The sequence below is a fragment of the Camelina sativa genome, chromosome 2 (assembly GCF_000633955.1).
Source record: "Camelina sativa cultivar DH55 chromosome 2, Cs, whole genome shotgun sequence".
Classification (NCBI taxonomy): domain Eukaryota; kingdom Viridiplantae; phylum Streptophyta; class Magnoliopsida; order Brassicales; family Brassicaceae; genus Camelina; species Camelina sativa.
In genome coordinates this window covers 2,789,572-2,805,948 of record NC_025686.1, presented here as the reverse complement: position 1 = coordinate 2,805,948, position 16,377 = coordinate 2,789,572, and the positions used below count along the sequence as shown (strand labels likewise).

The 16,377-nt window shown below is 34.9% G+C and overlaps 3 protein-coding genes and 1 pseudogene across 6 annotated transcripts; 2 read left to right on the top strand and 2 right to left on the bottom strand.

Annotated features, from left to right (window-relative positions):
* LOC104715816 (probable ADP-ribosylation factor GTPase-activating protein AGD13) lies at positions 41-2,994 on the bottom strand. 4 transcript variants are annotated; one of them, XM_010433209.2, is made up of 9 exons: positions 2,861-2,994; positions 2,527-2,581; positions 2,233-2,314; positions 1,889-1,964; positions 1,610-1,773; positions 1,365-1,512; positions 1,160-1,276; positions 975-1,070; positions 41-875 (listed from the first exon to the last, which is right to left on the bottom strand). In XM_010433209.2, the coding sequence occupies exons 2-9, from the start codon at positions 2,564-2,566 to the stop codon at positions 594-596; spliced, it is 1,005 nt and encodes a 334-aa protein (XP_010431511.1). In that variant the 5' UTR covers positions 2,567-2,581; positions 2,861-2,994; the 3' UTR covers positions 41-593. The 4 variants fall into 4 exon arrangements, with proteins under 4 accessions (XP_010431511.1, XP_010431492.1, XP_010431499.1 ...); XM_010433190.2 differs by having other exon boundaries at positions 1,160-1,282; positions 2,861-2,992; XM_010433197.1 differs by lacking the exon at positions 2,861-2,994 and adding an exon at positions 2,819-2,837 and having other exon boundaries at positions 1,160-1,282.
* LOC104715807 (AAA-ATPase At1g43910-like) lies at positions 3,478-5,370 on the top strand. Its single transcript, XM_010433183.2, has 3 exons — positions 3,478-4,009; positions 4,166-4,727; positions 4,811-5,370. The coding sequence occupies exons 1-3, from the start codon at positions 3,567-3,569 to the stop codon at positions 5,204-5,206; spliced, it is 1,401 nt and encodes a 466-aa protein (XP_010431485.1). The 5' UTR covers positions 3,478-3,566; the 3' UTR covers positions 5,207-5,370.
* Positions 5,857-9,116, top strand: LOC104747667 (annotated as a pseudogene).
* Positions 9,246-10,850, bottom strand: LOC104747659 (FBD-associated F-box protein At5g56370-like). The gene is made up of 3 exons (XM_010469335.2): positions 10,032-10,850; positions 9,815-9,946; positions 9,246-9,726 (listed from the first exon to the last, which is right to left on the bottom strand). Exons 1-3 carry the CDS (start codon positions 10,848-10,850, stop codon positions 9,448-9,450), a joined length of 1,230 nt encoding a protein of 409 aa, XP_010467637.1. The 3' UTR covers positions 9,246-9,447.

Sequence of the window (16,377 nt, the reverse complement as noted above, 5' to 3'; positions counted from 1 at the left end):
TATCTTTGTTTGTTTAGTAAGCCTTGAATATAAACTTCGCAATACTCTTTCAGTCCTCCGAAGCGAATAAATATGTGGTAATGTTGATGAGAAAGGTGAATAGCGTTTAGAGTTTTTTGGTCATTGTTGCTTACTAACAACGGTGAGGTTGATAGAAAACTACAAGTGCCTGTAAATTGCCCCATGACTTAGAAGAAATGCGAAAAGCAAATTAGGTCTTGTCAGCAAAACAAAGGGACAATGCAGAGTCTGTAAGCTTCTTTGATTAATGAGGGAGATGAAGTTTTTGACAATGTTGTAGACGTTTCTGTTTGGAAGTTTCAAGCTTTGAAGCAATGACTGGAGTTCAAAATGATGATAGGAAACAAGTAATGGTGTATTGATTATTGAATAAGAAGAGTCTTCGGTTCCATCAATCAAAACATTGTAATCATCCATAGGGTTATTTATACACTTCAAAATACATTTTTCTTCTGAAATGAGTTTGTATAATATGACAGAAGAGTTCAGAAAAATTTCCAACAAACGGACGTGACAATAAAACAAAGAATGAATCAATACAAAACACAAACGTTATGAGACCTATATGAAAATTATTGGTCAAGTGGTAGCCATTCCATTTCTAGCTCTAATTCTCCACACTCTACATTCTGAAGCTTGATCTGGACCTCCTGTTTCACTTTCCCATCAACAATGTTAATGATACTGTCATCTATTAGTGGATTGTCATGCGATTTTAGCCATTTCCCAATCTGCATATCCCCAAACATTTCAGGATCTCCAAATGCCATTGCAGATGTTATCAAAGGTTGGATATCAATATCAGCTTCTCCCATTATGTCATCAGCAGAAAATGTATCATAATCATACACTTGCTACAATCACGTACAAATCGAAAAGAATCTATCAGGTTATATACATATCAGCAATAACTAACTAAGATCATCAATGAGAAATCAATTTGCTTTTTTTACCAATTTCACCGGGCCATAGCTCTCCGGAACAGACAGCATGAGTTCTTGATTCCATACCGGGTTCAAATTACTATTCACAACAGTTGTCTGAAGTGTCTGAAAAGTCAAAGAAAGAGTAAGAAGTTTATTCAATATTAACGATGTGCAAAGCTAATAATAAACAGATGCAAAAGCAAGTCACTTACTTGCTTCCCTAGATTCAAGTCAACGTATGGATCACTTGACATCAAGTCTCTGATTGCTAAGTTAGTACCTTTCTTAACAGTCACTTTCAACAATCCAATAAACTCTACCATTCCTTCCTGAAACTGTCAAATTTTTAACCGATTTGAAAACATGCAAGAAGAAGGTATAAGAGAAGTGTGAACTTATGCAAGTTAGAAGCTTTACCATCTTCTGTGATGATGAATTTGATTTAAAACTATCCATGATCTTTCTAGAAAGACTTGATGTAAGAAAAGCTGAACTCTTTGTTGAGCGTTTCCCGGATTTAATCCGCAAGCTTGGCTTCAGAAACTCTTGCAGTTCATATTTTGCCCTACAAAAAAAGATTCACAAAAGGATTTGAGTAACTCACACAATACAACAGCGATAGAATTTGTCCTGCCACAGAGTATTTTATTTTTGAAACTTACTTAATGAATCTCATACGCTGGTCATGACTAACATCAGGTCCAGGCTTAGAGCATGTATCAGGTACAAAAGCTTCGTAAATTGAATTAGCAGAAGCATTTCCTCCAATTTCAATCATGGAATCAACTTCCTCTTCTGACCATTCATCAAGTGTCACAGACAAAACCTGGAGAAACAAAACTATTAGTACACAATGAAAGAGATCATTTCATCTGAGTAATGAAAGAAACGAAACAACAAATGGAAAACCAAAATGTAGTAAGGCAAAAAGGCTATATCACCTTTGAGATATGAGTGCCGAGGCTTCTGTGCACACCGCAACATTTTAAGCAAATGAATACTCCGATATTTGTTGATCTGAAAACAAGCTACTAACTGATTATATTCAACAAAAGAAACAAAGACAAAGATGTATAAAAAAGGACACAAGTGGATGAAGCTCTAATCGCGTAATGTGAACTCGTAACTTTTGATTATGCTAAGGAAATGGCAGAATTGCAACAGAGTATACAGAACTGAACACATAATAGCATAAGAATTTTTAGCTATAAATAAAAATGGATTAACAAAGTTTTCAGCTTTCTAATCCATATGACATGTTGTTGATCAGCAAACGACAACTTACGCCCATTTAGGATCAGAAGCGCCACAATCAGCGCAGACTCGGTTATCAGGTTGATTTAAAAGATCCTTTAATCTCCTTTTACCTATTCAAACGCACAATGTATATTGATTGAGTCACAACATAATCAGAAACATTTCAGAATTCTCCAGCCATTATTATAACAACAAAACCATTTAATCTGAATCTATAGAAAACAACCCCACACAGAGAGAGAGAGAGAGAGAGAGAGAGAGAGACATTCATGTAAACCCCACAAAAGAAAGAATCTGTAATGTCATGACGATAAGTCAATACCTGAGCCAGGCTTGCCGAGTCCGGCTGCATAATTGCTCATTGCTCTTCAATGATCCTACATTCAACAACAACAACAAATACCCATCACGCACAAATTGTTGATAATGACACAAACTAACAAAAAGTCCCAATTTTTTTTTTTTTTTTATAAAGAAATCAATTTGATCAAACAAAAAGAACAAAAAATCCAAAGGGGCAATATATAAATAAAAATTTGATCTTTTTAGCATTTCAATTGAGGAATTAGGGATTGGATTATCTAAAATATGAAAAAGAAAAAGAAAACACATACAAAAAAAACTGGAATTGAAAGAGACAGATTTGGTGTTCTTACAATGTAGCGGAAGGGAGGATAGATAGAGACAAAAGGAAAAGAGATGATGACTGATTTTGTCTTTACAATTAAAAATGGCAAAATGACCAAAACTACTACTACGTGCTCCTTTGTTCCGTCCGCCGTTGAACCCCAAAACACTTTTTAATAGAGATATTTTAAGTCAATTATTAAAGTATTTAGATCAATACGGCGCTGGTCCAAAGGTTTTGGTATTTTTAATCAGTTCATAAAATAAAAATGAAAAAATATCATCAAGAAAGACTCCCTAATTATTACAAGAGTTTTTGTTGGAAATAAAATTCATTCATTGAATTCAATAATTCACAAAATTCATTTGAGCTATTAATTGTTGACAAAAAAAAAAAACCAATATAATCTTAATAAAAGTGAAAAAAATTCGGTTACCCCAAAAAAATAAAAAAAAAAGTTGAAAATTTCAAATCCCACATACAGAGTATTTACATCTTTTTTTTTTATAGTTACGTAATGAAGACTTCTTTACTATCTCTTTCCGTAACAGGAAACCACGAACTTACTCTATAAGCTTCCCATTTACCAACCTAAACATAGTAACATGAAAACTTGTTCCCCAATTTTTCCTCTTCTCTCTTATTAAAGACACAAACCCACCCACTCACTTTTGCTCTTCATCAGTCAGTCATCACCACCATCATCTTCAATTCACCCCCCTAACTCATTTCCAATGGCGTCTAGTTTCTTTACCAAAATCCCTTCGCTCACTGCAATTTTCTCCATCTACACATCTCTCTCCGCCTTCACTCTCCTCTTCAGAACCATTTTATATGAGATCATACCAGCCGAGATCCGTGACTTCGTCGTCTCCAAATTCAAAGACTACTTCTCTTCTTATTTCAGCTCCAACTTCACTTTCATCATCGAGGAGCACTGCGATTTCGTTACCAACCAGATTTTCCGTGCAGCTCAAGTCTACTTGCCGACCCTTCTCACAAGAATCTCCACAGGGAGTCTCCTCGTCAGTTCCAGCAACCTCAAGAACCCGACGGCTAAACCCAAGTTCGGCATCCCAGTTAACGCCAAGATCACCGATGAGTTCGAAGGGATTCATCTTGAATGGACTCTTCACGCTGAAAAAGACACTAGTTCTTACCAGAGTAGACAGAGACGGTAACTTCTCAACCTCAAAACCCTAAAGATTTGAGCATGTTACACAAGAAAACCTAAAATTTGGGGATTTACATTCACCTGAGCTTAATTATGTTTCTTATGTCACTTTAATCTGTATTTTGACATAACTTGTATAATCTTAAATTTGGGTTTTAGGTACTTTCATTTGACATGTAAGAAGGAGTTTAGGGACAAGATTATGTCAGATTACTTCACATATATTGCGGAATCATCGGCGAAGATGTTGGCAAACAGAGACAATCTCAAGATCCACAGTTTCAACTCAGAGTTTAATGAATGGGAGTCAACGATCTTCCAACACCACACGACGTTTGAAACACTGGCGATGGAACCTGAGCTCAAGAACACATTGATCCGTGACCTAGACGCTTTCTCCAAAAGAAAAGACTACTTCAAAACCGTGGGAAGAGCTTGGAAACGCGGTTATCTTCTTTACGGTCCGCCTGGAACAGGGAAATCATCGCTTGTTGCTGCGATTGCTAATCACATGAACTATAGTATCTATGATCTTCAGATCCAGAGTGTCAAAGGTGATGCTATGCTAAGACAGATTCTTACTTCAACCGAGAACCGCTCCATCCTTCTCATCGAAGATCTTGATTGTTCTGGAGCGGATGCTTCTTGTAGAAACGAAAATAAAGATGATGGTGAACCTGGCAAGAGTCAGAACAAGAAGGACAAGGACGAGGATCCTAAGGTGGTATTGAGTATTTAAGTAAGAAGATTTCATCAATATCTGAATTGTTATGTTCTGATTCTGTTTTTGTTGTTATTGTTTAGGTAACTTTGTCTGGTCTACTAAACTTTGTAGACGGGTTATGGTCAAGCTGTGTAGAGCAACGAATCATAGTATTCACAACGAATCACAAGGAGAAGCTCGATCCAGCATTGTTGAGACCAGGAAGGATGGATGTTCATATTCTCATGGACTACTGTACACCAACTGTCTTCAAGAAACTCGCTGCATTGTATCTCAACATCGAAGAACACGTTTCGTTTGAGGCCATTGAGAAGTTGTTGCTCGAGGTGAAAGCAACCCCAGCTGAGATCACCGAGCAGCTTATGGTGAGCGATAATCCGGATGTTACGCTTAAGGTTCTTGTTGAGTTTCTTGAAACCAAGAAGTTGACTAAGGAGGATACCGTAAACTCTGAAATCAAAGAAGCAGAAGCATGAGACTTCAACTCAAGGATCCGTGGAAGTAGGTCTATATATAGTTACTGACTATTTGTACTTAAGACGTCTTTGTCTCAGTTTCATATTTGGAATTTATCATTAATTTAGTACTTTATCGATGTAATCTGCAAGCTTTTGAGTTCATATATTGAACCAAATTAAGAATGAAAAGATTTGAGTATCTTCACTATAAATGATATTTACTAATCCATAAAATTCTCAAAAAAGCAAATATTCGAATGTATTACGGGTGTACCCCTAATATCGTCAATTTATAGAGAAGAGTAGAAGGGTATTTTAGTCAAACAATATATATAATTTAGCGCCACTGAAACGTTTTTTCCCGCGCTATTAAAAATCACTTTCTTGCTCTCCAAAATTACATAAAACCCTATACCTCTCTGTCTTCGTCCCCTGTATTCGATATTGATTTCGTTTCTCAAGCATACAGCCAAAACACAGTCTTCAACAACGTTAAGGTAAAGGGTTTTTTTTTTTTTTTTTTAGTTCCACGATTACTTCAACTTCGACCTCATCAGATCTTTCGATTTGTTGTTTAGGATTCGTTTCAAATTTGGATCGTGAACACGAAAGAACAAATGTTTAATCCGCATAATAAGGCATGTCGTGAGCCTCCAGGTAGTTCAGTGATGACGGCGTGGCTCGCCGCTCATGTGCCAGAGCCAGACGATAGCCTACGCCTCAAGAAGTGTAAATACATTGACACGAACATATCCGAAACAGTTGGTTCGTATTTCCTCTTGTGTTTTTTTTTTTGCTTTTTATGATCCGAAGTTTGTATTTTTTTTTCATAACTAGTCAAATCATATGTAACAGTGCCAATAACACAATTCTAGTGGTTTGAATTCTCATCATTTCGCTTTGAGTATATATATGCATGAAGTGTTAATAATTGATTTGTTAATTTAAGGATTATGTAACTGTATTTGCAGATCATATAATGGATTCTGATCGGTTACCACCAATGTCAGCCACAATGTTAGGTGCCATTCGAGTTGGTGTAGTGCGAATATATTTAAAGAAACTTGAACATCTTTGCAATGATTATAAGAAACTTCGTAAACAGTTGGAGGAGGCTCTTACTATTCCACAACTTGACTTGCCAGAGGATAAGAGAAAGGCACCCGTTGACTTGATTACTTTTCCTCAAACACTTAATTTGGAAGACGACACAGTCGACATGTATCCATTCTTATTCTCACTGTTTCATTTGTTCTTACAAAGCTTGAGAGATCTTAACGTTTTTTCTTTTCTTTTTTTTCTTGTGAATACTAGGGAGTTGGATAATCATATTTTCAGTGAGGAAGGTACCATTTTACACCTTTTTTGTATTTTTTGTTTTGTTTTAGATTGCATCATACCATGATTATTATGATGGTGATGTTGATTTTGCAGATCAAATTCCGACAGGCGTTGATCCTTATGTTGCTATAACATTTGACGAGGTAATTAGATTCCTGCTTGTGTGACTTTGAAGTTGATTCTAACCAGTTTTCATGTCTCCAAGAACATGTTATTGAAGAAAAGTTTGTATGTCTAATTTCTTACAGGAGAACATTCCAGAATCTAACCAGATGGATGTCGAGTAAGGCTCCTCTACTGAACCTATTTCTTTCACTTATCTGTGCAAGTATATGCCTTTTTGATGTGGTCACCTCTTTGTATGAATTAACCAGCCGAGTCACAGTACCTGTGAGTGAGAATCATGGAGAATCTGATGATGAAATGGATTATGAGGCTGGAGACCAAACAATGAACTAGGAAAGTTCACTGTTGGTCTAGATACTAGAACCTGTAGACCAAGTAACTTGACTGAAGCGCTCAATCCCAATACTGAGAGAAGCAATACCAGTTCTCCTGCAGTAAGTGTTCCTGAGATTGAGAAAAGGCGTGATGCTACACACGCTTTAAGCCCTGTGTCACATCCATCATACGATGTTCAACAACATAATTTCAGAGTTGAACGCACTGAATCTTTAGATGAAACTTTGAAGGATAAGGAACCCGCTATCCCTAGTATTGATGAAGAAGAAGTGTTAGATTCTAGAGGGCATTCGACATTTGAGCTTCGCTTAGGATCTCCATGTTCTGCTGGTTCTGAGGAAGAACGTGCAAATTTTGGTGAGTAATCAGCATAGTCTAATAATTTCATGCTTAACCATCATCTTATTTAAATTTTGGTTTTGTTTTGATGTTAAGTGCATCCATCACCTGAACTGGTTCTTCAGCCAACTACTCCTCCTCCACCACCACAAACAAGACCAAGGAAAAGGAAGAGGAAGCACTATGATAAGGCCACAGTATTATTATCTAACAAGTAATAACTTTTCCATTAATTGCTTCCTGAGACTATTTGATTTTTTTCATTACCTCTTGCATACTGATCAATGAATTTGGACAGAATCATGAGAAAAAGGCTTGAAGATCCTAGTAATACTGTTCGTAAGAGAAAGAAGTTGCCTTCATCTAGAGTAGGTTTTTGGAGACTGAATAACCAATCAAAGAAGGATCAACTTTTCAATGAGCCCTTGTTTACTGGTAAAAATCACCAGTGACTGTCTCATTTTGTATTTACCTTCTTTTGCCCTTTAGCCTTTGTTTTGAAGAATGAGTATTGACTCCTCTATATGTTTATCTTCAGGCTTCTCAAATGTTTTACGCAGTCTCTTTGATAAGGACTATGTAGCTTCAAAACCATATCTTGCTGTTACTGATGAAACTTGTCCACAACCTGCATCATCTCCTACTCGGGAAGCTGAAACAGAAACGGCCTCTCCAGTTCCACAATCTACAGTTCCTGATTCTACTAATCGAGACAGTACGGTTCAGCGGTCCCCACGTCAACAAACAGAAGATGTCCAAGGTGTTGCTGGTCCTCATTCCGTGCATGAAAAGTCTGTAGCAGCAGAATCACAATCTCCTCAGTCATTTAATAATGATGACAACATGGAAATCGAACGTTTCAGGGATGGTGGTTTCCCTAACTACATGCCGTCACCACCTATAAGATCTTCACCTCATAGAAGCGATGACTTCACCACTCAGCCTGAAACTTGGGAGGCAGGATCTTATAGAACAAAGCCTTCAAGTTCCAAAAATCCAGAGGATCTACCTAGACTAAACATACCTGAGTACATGCCATCACCACCTCCAAGATCTTCTTCACCTTACAGAAGTGATGACTTCACCACTCAACCAGGACCTTGGGAGACAAGATCTTACAGAACAGAGCCAAATGATCTGCCTGGACAAAAGGACCCGGGGGTTTCTGCGATTCCTAAAATGACGAACGAGGTTTGCTTTCAAATTTTTCGTGTGTTTTGTTCTTTACCATGCTTGTCCCTGTGCTAACATTGATAGCATATACCATCTGGCTGTGCCATACAGGAACTTTATTTCCTGGAGTTAGGTGGCAATACCCCAGTAAGATCACCGAGTACACAAGATTCTGATGGTTTGTCAGGAAGAACAAGGTATAAAGATTCAGAAAAAAACCATGTAGCTTTTAAGAGCCTTACTATATCTCTCTACTAACTTATAACGTATTCGTTGAACATTAATTGCAGAGACGTGGCTAAGTATATTAAAGAACGTTCTTCAAGTAGTCCCTCTTCAAGCCATTCATCTGGAGATCTAAGTTTGAACAAGATTTTGGAAGGAAAAACAAGGAAGATAGCTGCTCGAATGTTCTACGAGACACTGGTAATTGGCTGATTCTCAATACAGATTTGGTCGTTCTATCTCTCAATACATTGCCTCTAACTGAGATGGTTGGTACTTGATACAGGTATTGAAGTCTAGAGGAGTTATAGATATGAAGCAAGACCAACCCTACAGAGATATAACTCTGAAGCTGATGCCTGCACTTTCATCAAATGGTCAACTGTGAATGATGATGGGATCAGAGAAGCTTTAGCAAAAATATAAAATTGGTAGCTTTTGTATCATCACATCATTCATATCATGTAATGTATTCCACTATAGTTTTATCGATAAAATTCACGATGACTAAAAAAAGAGACAAAGACAACCATGTGTTCCCTAATTAGTAAAAACATTTTAGCACTAGAAGTAAATAAAAGGCTAAAGTCAACAAAGAAGAAAAGGCTCGACCATGTAGAGAAACAGAGCAGATGGTACTTTAAGAGATGCAATAAAACTGGTTTAGAGCTAATTTTGTTTTTCCGAACTGCTTCTGAACCAGCTGGTTTCAGACTTTTTTAGTCAAAGACGAGCTGACATGTCGTTGAACCTCTGGACAAAAGAGCCAACTCTTTGAGCATTCCATGTTTCTTCTCCAAATTGGTGACTTTTGTTGAGAAAACCGCTCTCTTTAAACGACGAGAATGTTTCAAGATAAACGTTGCGAGTTCTTTCTCAACATTCCATCCTCTGTAGTTTCTCCACTCCAAAGTTTCAAGTCCGGACATCAACGTTTCAGGAACAGAACTTGGCTCATCCCAATGTAACGCTTGTTCTCCAAAACGACAGCCATGTCTCTGATGAGGATATATATCATTAGACCAGTACTAAAGTTTAGAGATGAGACTGACAAAAACCACAAGCGCGAAGCTCGAAAAGTTTTACCTCATTGAGTTTGAGAGCTCGTAGTTTTGGAGAATGTTTGAGAAAAGACAGAAGTAGATCCCATTCTGAATTGCATGTGCAAAACTCCAAGTCTACAAGCTGATGGAAGATTTTACCAGTAGGAAACGGCGACTGCAAATAGAAAAGACTAATAAGAAAACAACTATGTAATTTGGTTTTCTAGCTACTTTTCAAAGAAGTGTTTAGTAATCTATACCTCTGATCGTAAACATATCGAGAGGCGTTTGAGTGATGTTAGAGAACCGAGCATGTCAGCGGTATTCGAATAGATAACCTCCACATTTGCAGACACGATCTCAGGCATTTTCTCAACCATACACTCGTAACCGACATCTCTAATCTCTAAGCACTTCAAAGAAGGAGCATTCAACTCAAACATGTCGTCTTTAGATACTCCATTGTAGAATAACTTTCGTAGTGAAGGCAACGTAATAGGAAAGGTTGTTACATTATCATTCCTTTTTCGGTCCACGACCAAGTCTTCAATAATATGGCAGCTTGATAAAAGCTTCTGAGGGGTTTCATTGTCAACGTAAATCACCCAACGAAGGTGCAATACTTTGAGTAACGGGAAACTAATAGGGAACTTAACATCGGCAAGCGACACATTGCTGAGTTTAAGTGCCACGAGTGTTCCGCAAGTAAACAAACATTGAGGTAATCTGCTAGGCGGCTGAAGACTGGTAGCATAATAAAAGAAATTGCGTAAACCTCGTTCCACCGCAATTCTAACCCAAAATCCGATATCTACGTCATTGTATCTCCTATCAAACTTGAAAGAGAAACACTCTAAGATTGGAGCCGTGTTTAATAGCAAAGACCTGTCCACAAACAGCAGAAACCTCGCATGATCAATAAAGCTCGTAGTGCAATCGATGTACTCGAGTTTATGAACCAACTTCCAAAGATTCCGCCAACGTTTCGACAAAAGACCCTTCTTCAAGACATCTTTTGTGGTAAGCAATGAAAGTATCTGCAACAAGAAATCATCCGGCAAGAAACTGATCCTGTCCATTGTATTCTCTCAATCAATCCAGTGATTTTTTTTTTCTGTCAACACGGAGAAATTAAAATAAAAAAAAAACAAATCAGCAATGAGGAGACCTGGACTCAAATTATTACATTTTCAAATCTGTGTAATCTTGAGAAACAACACCNACCTTCGAACCCTAATTATGCCGTCATTTAGGGTTTAATATTAATTATGCCGTCATTTATAATTATTTTTCATGTATTTTCTTATAATAATAAGATGCTTTAATATACTTTTGTTGTTGGCGTAGAAAAAGCTTTTATTTAGTTACCTATCTTTTTTTTTAACTCAAATAAATATTATATTACTTTATCAGAATGGGTTCAATGAGCCAAACAGGCTTTGTTACAGACTCAACATAAAAATCAGTAGTTTGACAACCAAATTTTGCAAACAAAGTTATGAATTTTTGATCTCCAAAGATTTAAATCCCGAATCACATTCAAAATGGAAGCATTCTCTTGATGGCCATTGACGATTTTAACTAAAGTTTCACAGTCTCTTTCAAAAATTATCGAAGTATAACCCCAGATTCATGCATGTTTTAATGTCGATAAAAGTGCTTTTGCTTCTGCTTCTAGAACAGACTGAGAGGTAGATAAGGCTGTTGCTCTCCAAACCAGAGCATCTCACTGATGATCTATGATTATCCATCCTCCTGAATTAGTGTGACTGTGTGTATCAAAAACTGCATCAAAATTACATTTAAACATGGGATGGATTGGTCTAGTCCAAGTTGATATGCGCGTAGTAAAATTGGTCGGAGTAGACTGGGCGTCAAGTTTTAGAATGGTTATCCATTCTTTTGTTTCAGCAACTGCTTTCAAAATAGTGATTGAAGGTCCTTCTCTAATATCATCAAAAACTTGTGTGTTCCTTGCTTTCCATATTCGCCAAAGAAGCCAAAATGGTAAATAGGAATTTTGTGTATTGTTTTGTTGACCTGCTAGATTGAGAAGTGTTTCAATAGATGACTATGTATCCGTGTGCACCTGGTTACTGTATTGAGGTGATATATTTGACATTTGCCAGACCATTCTCGCAAAAGGACACGTGAGTAAGGCATGTAGAATTGATTCATCTTCATGGTTACATCTTGGACAAACAGCATCAATATTCATTCCTCGAGTTCGAAGTCGGGTGGTTGTAGGTAAAGCCTTGGATAAAACACGCCATAAAAAGTGTTTGATTTTTGGTAAGATTTGGAGTTTCCATATCTTGTTTTTCAGCTCCACAGATCCGTGAGGAATAGGTGGGATAGGGTTATCATCATGAGGATCATGAGTGAGAAGCCAATATCCTGATTTAACAGTATATTCACCACTCGTTGTATAGTGCCATATTAATCTGTGTAGTACTCCAATCTGTGAGATATATAGGTTCTTGATATCTGCTTGATCTTCTACTATGGATATAGACTCTATTTGGTTCAAATCCCAAGAGCGATAGTTCCCAATTTCTTGAATCAAAATATCCGATGTTTTATTGTGATGTTGAGCATTCGTAGTTGTTATCGGTCGTGGGGGGATGTCCTGGTAAGAAATTATCAGTACCAAGACGTATAGATTTACCATCACCAACTAGAAAACGAGAGCCCTTTTTAATCAGCTCTAGTCCATGCAGTAGAGAAGACCATCCATAAGATTGGTTCTTGCGTTCTTTTGCATCTAAGAGACTATCATCTTGGTAATAGCGTGCTTTCATGATTTTTGCAAACAATGAATTAGGAAATTTAAGCAATCTCCAGACTTGCTTAGCAAGCAAAGCATCATTAAACTTTTCTATATCCTGAAACCTAATCCACCTTCCTTTTTAGAGTGTTTTAGCCTTGACCATGAGATCCATGGAATACCACGTTGTTTAGAATTTCGTTCCCACAAGAAATTCATTAGTAAGGTTTCAATATCTGAAGTGACACCCTTTGGCAGTTTAAAACACGACATTGCATAAACAGGCATCGAAAGTGCAACTGATTTGAGCATTATTTCCTTTCCTGCAGGTGATAAAGTTCTTGAGCTTCAATGAGAAGTCCGATTCTTCACTTGGTCAATTATATAGGTGAACATTTCTTTTTTCTTTCGACCAAATTGTTCTGGAAGTCTTAAATATTTACCGCCTCCACCATGATTTGGTATGTTGAGGATCGACTTCAATCTGTCTTGTGTCGCTCCATAAACACGAGAGCCAAAAGTTATAACTGACTTTGATTTAGTTACCTATATATATATATATATATACATTTTTGAAGTACATTTTGTGTTATACCCTTTTAGTTATGTTTATTTAAATTTTATTTACAATATTAACCCCTACAACATTGCATAAAAAACAATAACTAATATATGGTAACAAAATTGATTAGTCAAATAATATGGTAAGAGTTCCTTTATTTAATATTACGGTCATATATGTATATATATATATATCGAATATTAACTAATGCTAAGGTAAGGAATATTTCGAATTCAAATGTACTAAATTTTAACGCACGGTATACCGCGGGACAATTTTTTTTATATAATCAAATTTGAATTTCTATTTGTTTGTTATATTTAGTTAAGTAGTATTTGGATTGTTCATTATTAATATAAATAATAAAATACATAATAGGTAACTTATAAGATATTATATGATAAAGACACAATTTTGCTAATGATTTAATTGTTTTACAGAATTTAGTTAAATTACCTTGATTTGATATGTATAATATTTTATTATTTGTAGTGTTGACAAAATAATTAAATGAGTATTTAACCCGTATTTTAACATCAAATTTAATATTTTAAATTTATAGTAATGCTAAACCCGTCAAGTCTATAACCCGTCCTGCTATATAATCACATTATATAGTATTTTAAACTATTTGTAAGCAATGATTGTAAATTATTTATAAGCAATGATTGTAATATTTTAATTGATAAAGGAAAATAGCAATGAAGTGGAGATATCAATTTAGGAATATGATGTTAAATATAAAGATTATATAAGTATAAACAAAAATTGATTTAGAAAAATAGAAATAAATTTAGAAGATATATTTTAGGAATCAAATTGGTGTAACCATTTTATAGATATATTAATTGAGTACTCGACTTTGAATTGCCAGATTTAAATTATTGTTTTGTGCAATTTTTTAAGGATCAATTATGTAAATAAGTTTTAAAATAAGTTAAACTTCAAGGATAGAACACAAATTGTACTTCAAAAATGTATATATAGATATTTGGTATGACTCTTATAAACAAAATCGAGAAAATATAGCTAATAGAAGAAACTAATTATACACATACACAAAAATTAAGGAATATTGTCTACTCTTATCCAAATTTTAAACATAATTATCAAATTTTCCAAGATATTATGCTTGCTCACCAATTTTTACATCAAACGTATTTCTATCATCGATAAGAAACTATATAAATAAACCTCTCACTATAAAACTAAAATGTACCAACTCATAAAAAACAAGGGAGATTTGCATTGAGACACACTTTCTATGAAAGCATGTTCATTTGACACACTTTTTGTCCATGGGACACTTTTTGCCAATTTCACATAATTTCTAGACTATTTTAACCTTCATCATATAAGTTTATAACCTTCATCACATTTTCTTTTTCTATTATTCACTTTTTTTTTTCTCCTACTCTCTTTGTAATCACTTTATTTAATTATTATGACATATTTTTTTGATTTTGTTTTTATCATTCATTATAATTTTATTTTTTCTACATTTTAAGATCCATTTTAATATATTTAAAATGAATAATTATAATACATATTATCCACTTATAGTTGAATATTTGTTGATTGTTATGTGGATGCTAAAAATTTCTTATTATGTGGATACTATACTTATTCTAAAATCAAGTCCACATGGACGATGAATTATACACGTCCACTAAAAACTATTTATGTTTTGGTGAAGTAGTCATTGTTAACTATCATAATATGTTGACCTCATCATATCCCCAAAAGACCTAAGCATGAAACCGTTCATCATATCATATCCTAAACTCTAAACCAAAAACCTCTATCTCTAATGGTATTCATTATGTATTGTTTATGTAGACAATATTTCTTTACAAAATTGGTGTCCATTAATTTGTATGGAGCGGATTGTATTTGTATCTTAAAAACTAGGTTTGTATAATGAAAATTTGATGCCATCATGTGGATGAGGTGCTATGGATACTGATTAGTTATACATTATCTATTTATATTTGAATAATTGTTCGCTATTATGTGGATGGTTAACATATATAGATGAATACTTACTTTTGGATGATTAGAGAAAAATATATGAATACCTAATTATCCAATTATAGTTGAATATTATTTGTTAATTGTTATGTGGATGCTAAAAATGTCTTATTATGTGGATACTAATGTCTTATTTGGGGATACTTATGTGGATACTTATTTTAAAATCAAATCCACATGGATGATGAGTTATACACGTCCACTAAAAACTACTTGTGTTTTAGTGAAACAATCGTTGTTAACTATCAAACAATTTTAACCTCATCATATCTCCTAAAAAACTAAGCATGAGACCGTTCATTATATCTTATCCTAAACCCTAAACCCAAAACCTCTAAACCCTAAACCCTAAACCCTAAACCATAAATCCTAAAGCCTAAACTCTAACACCTAAATCCTAAACTATAGACCTTAACCTTAGATCATAAACCATAATCATAACTTTAATTTCATAGAAAATTTAACAAATGTAGTCAAATATGAAGATCTTTTACTATAAAACATGAAATTGACCTACCCCAACCTGTAAACCCTGAACCTTAAATTAAGGCAAATTTTTGACTTCTTGCATTACATTCTTTATAAATTTCCAAATTCATTGATGTTGTTCGCCATATAAAAAAAACATATAAATACCTAATTAGTTAAACAACTTGTGGTTTAGTAAAGTAGTCATGGTACACTATCAAACGATTTTAATTTTTCATGTCCATAAAATCAAGTCCACGTGGACGCTAAATTATACACGTCCACTAAAAGCTACATGTCTATAAAATCAAGTCCACGTGGACGCTAAATTATACACGTCCACTAAAAACTACATGTCCATAAAATCAAGCCCACGTGGACGCTAAATTATACACGTCCACTAAAAACTACTTGTGTTTTGGTGAATTAGTCATTGTTAATTACCAAACAATTTTAACCTCATCATATCCCCTAAAAACCTAAGCATGAAACCGTTCATTATATCCTATACTAAACTCTAAACCCTAAATCTCTAAGCCTTAAACTCTAAAACTCTAAACCCTAAAACCTAAATCTTAAATTTTAGATCATAAATTTAATCTCATAGTAATTGTAACAAATGTAGCCAAATCTGAAGATTTTTTTACTATAAAACATAAAATTGATGATCAATAACATATGAAAAATATTTGATGGATGATATTATATATATTGAACATGAAACTAAATAATCATAAACATATAAGCATCTGGATTTGATTTTGTAGGTGATAAATAT

Coding starts and splice junctions, on each gene's coding strand:
- LOC104747659 (XM_010469335.2), bottom strand. CDS start 10,850: ATGGACAGGATCAGTTTCTTGCCGGATGATTTCTTGTTGCAGATACTT. Junction 9,947..10,031: donor CGATATGTTTACGATCAGAG/GTATAGATTACT, acceptor TTCTATTTGCAG/TCGCCGTTTCCTACTGGTAA. Junction 9,727..9,814: donor GAGCTCTCAAACTCAATGAG/GTAAAACTTTTC, acceptor TATCCTCATCAG/AGACATGGCTGTCGTTTTGG.
- LOC104715816 (XM_010433190.2), bottom strand. CDS start 2,566: ATGAGCAATTATGCAGCCGGACTCGGCAAGCCTGGCTCAG. Junction 2,315..2,526: donor ACTCGGCAAGCCTGGCTCAG/GTATTGACTTAT, acceptor GCGTTTGAATAG/GTAAAAGGAGATTAAAGGAT. Junction 1,071..1,159: donor ACTTGAATCTAGGGAAGCAA/GTAAGTGACTTG, acceptor TTGACTTTTCAG/ACACTTCAGACAACTGTTGT.
- LOC104715807 (XM_010433183.2), top strand. CDS start 3,567: ATGGCGTCTAGTTTCTTTACCAAAATCCCTTCGCTCACTGCAATTTTC. Junction 4,010..4,165: donor TACCAGAGTAGACAGAGACG/GTAACTTCTCAA, acceptor TTTGGGTTTTAG/GTACTTTCATTTGACATGTA. Junction 4,728..4,810: donor ACAAGGACGAGGATCCTAAG/GTGGTATTGAGT, acceptor GTTATTGTTTAG/GTAACTTTGTCTGGTCTACT.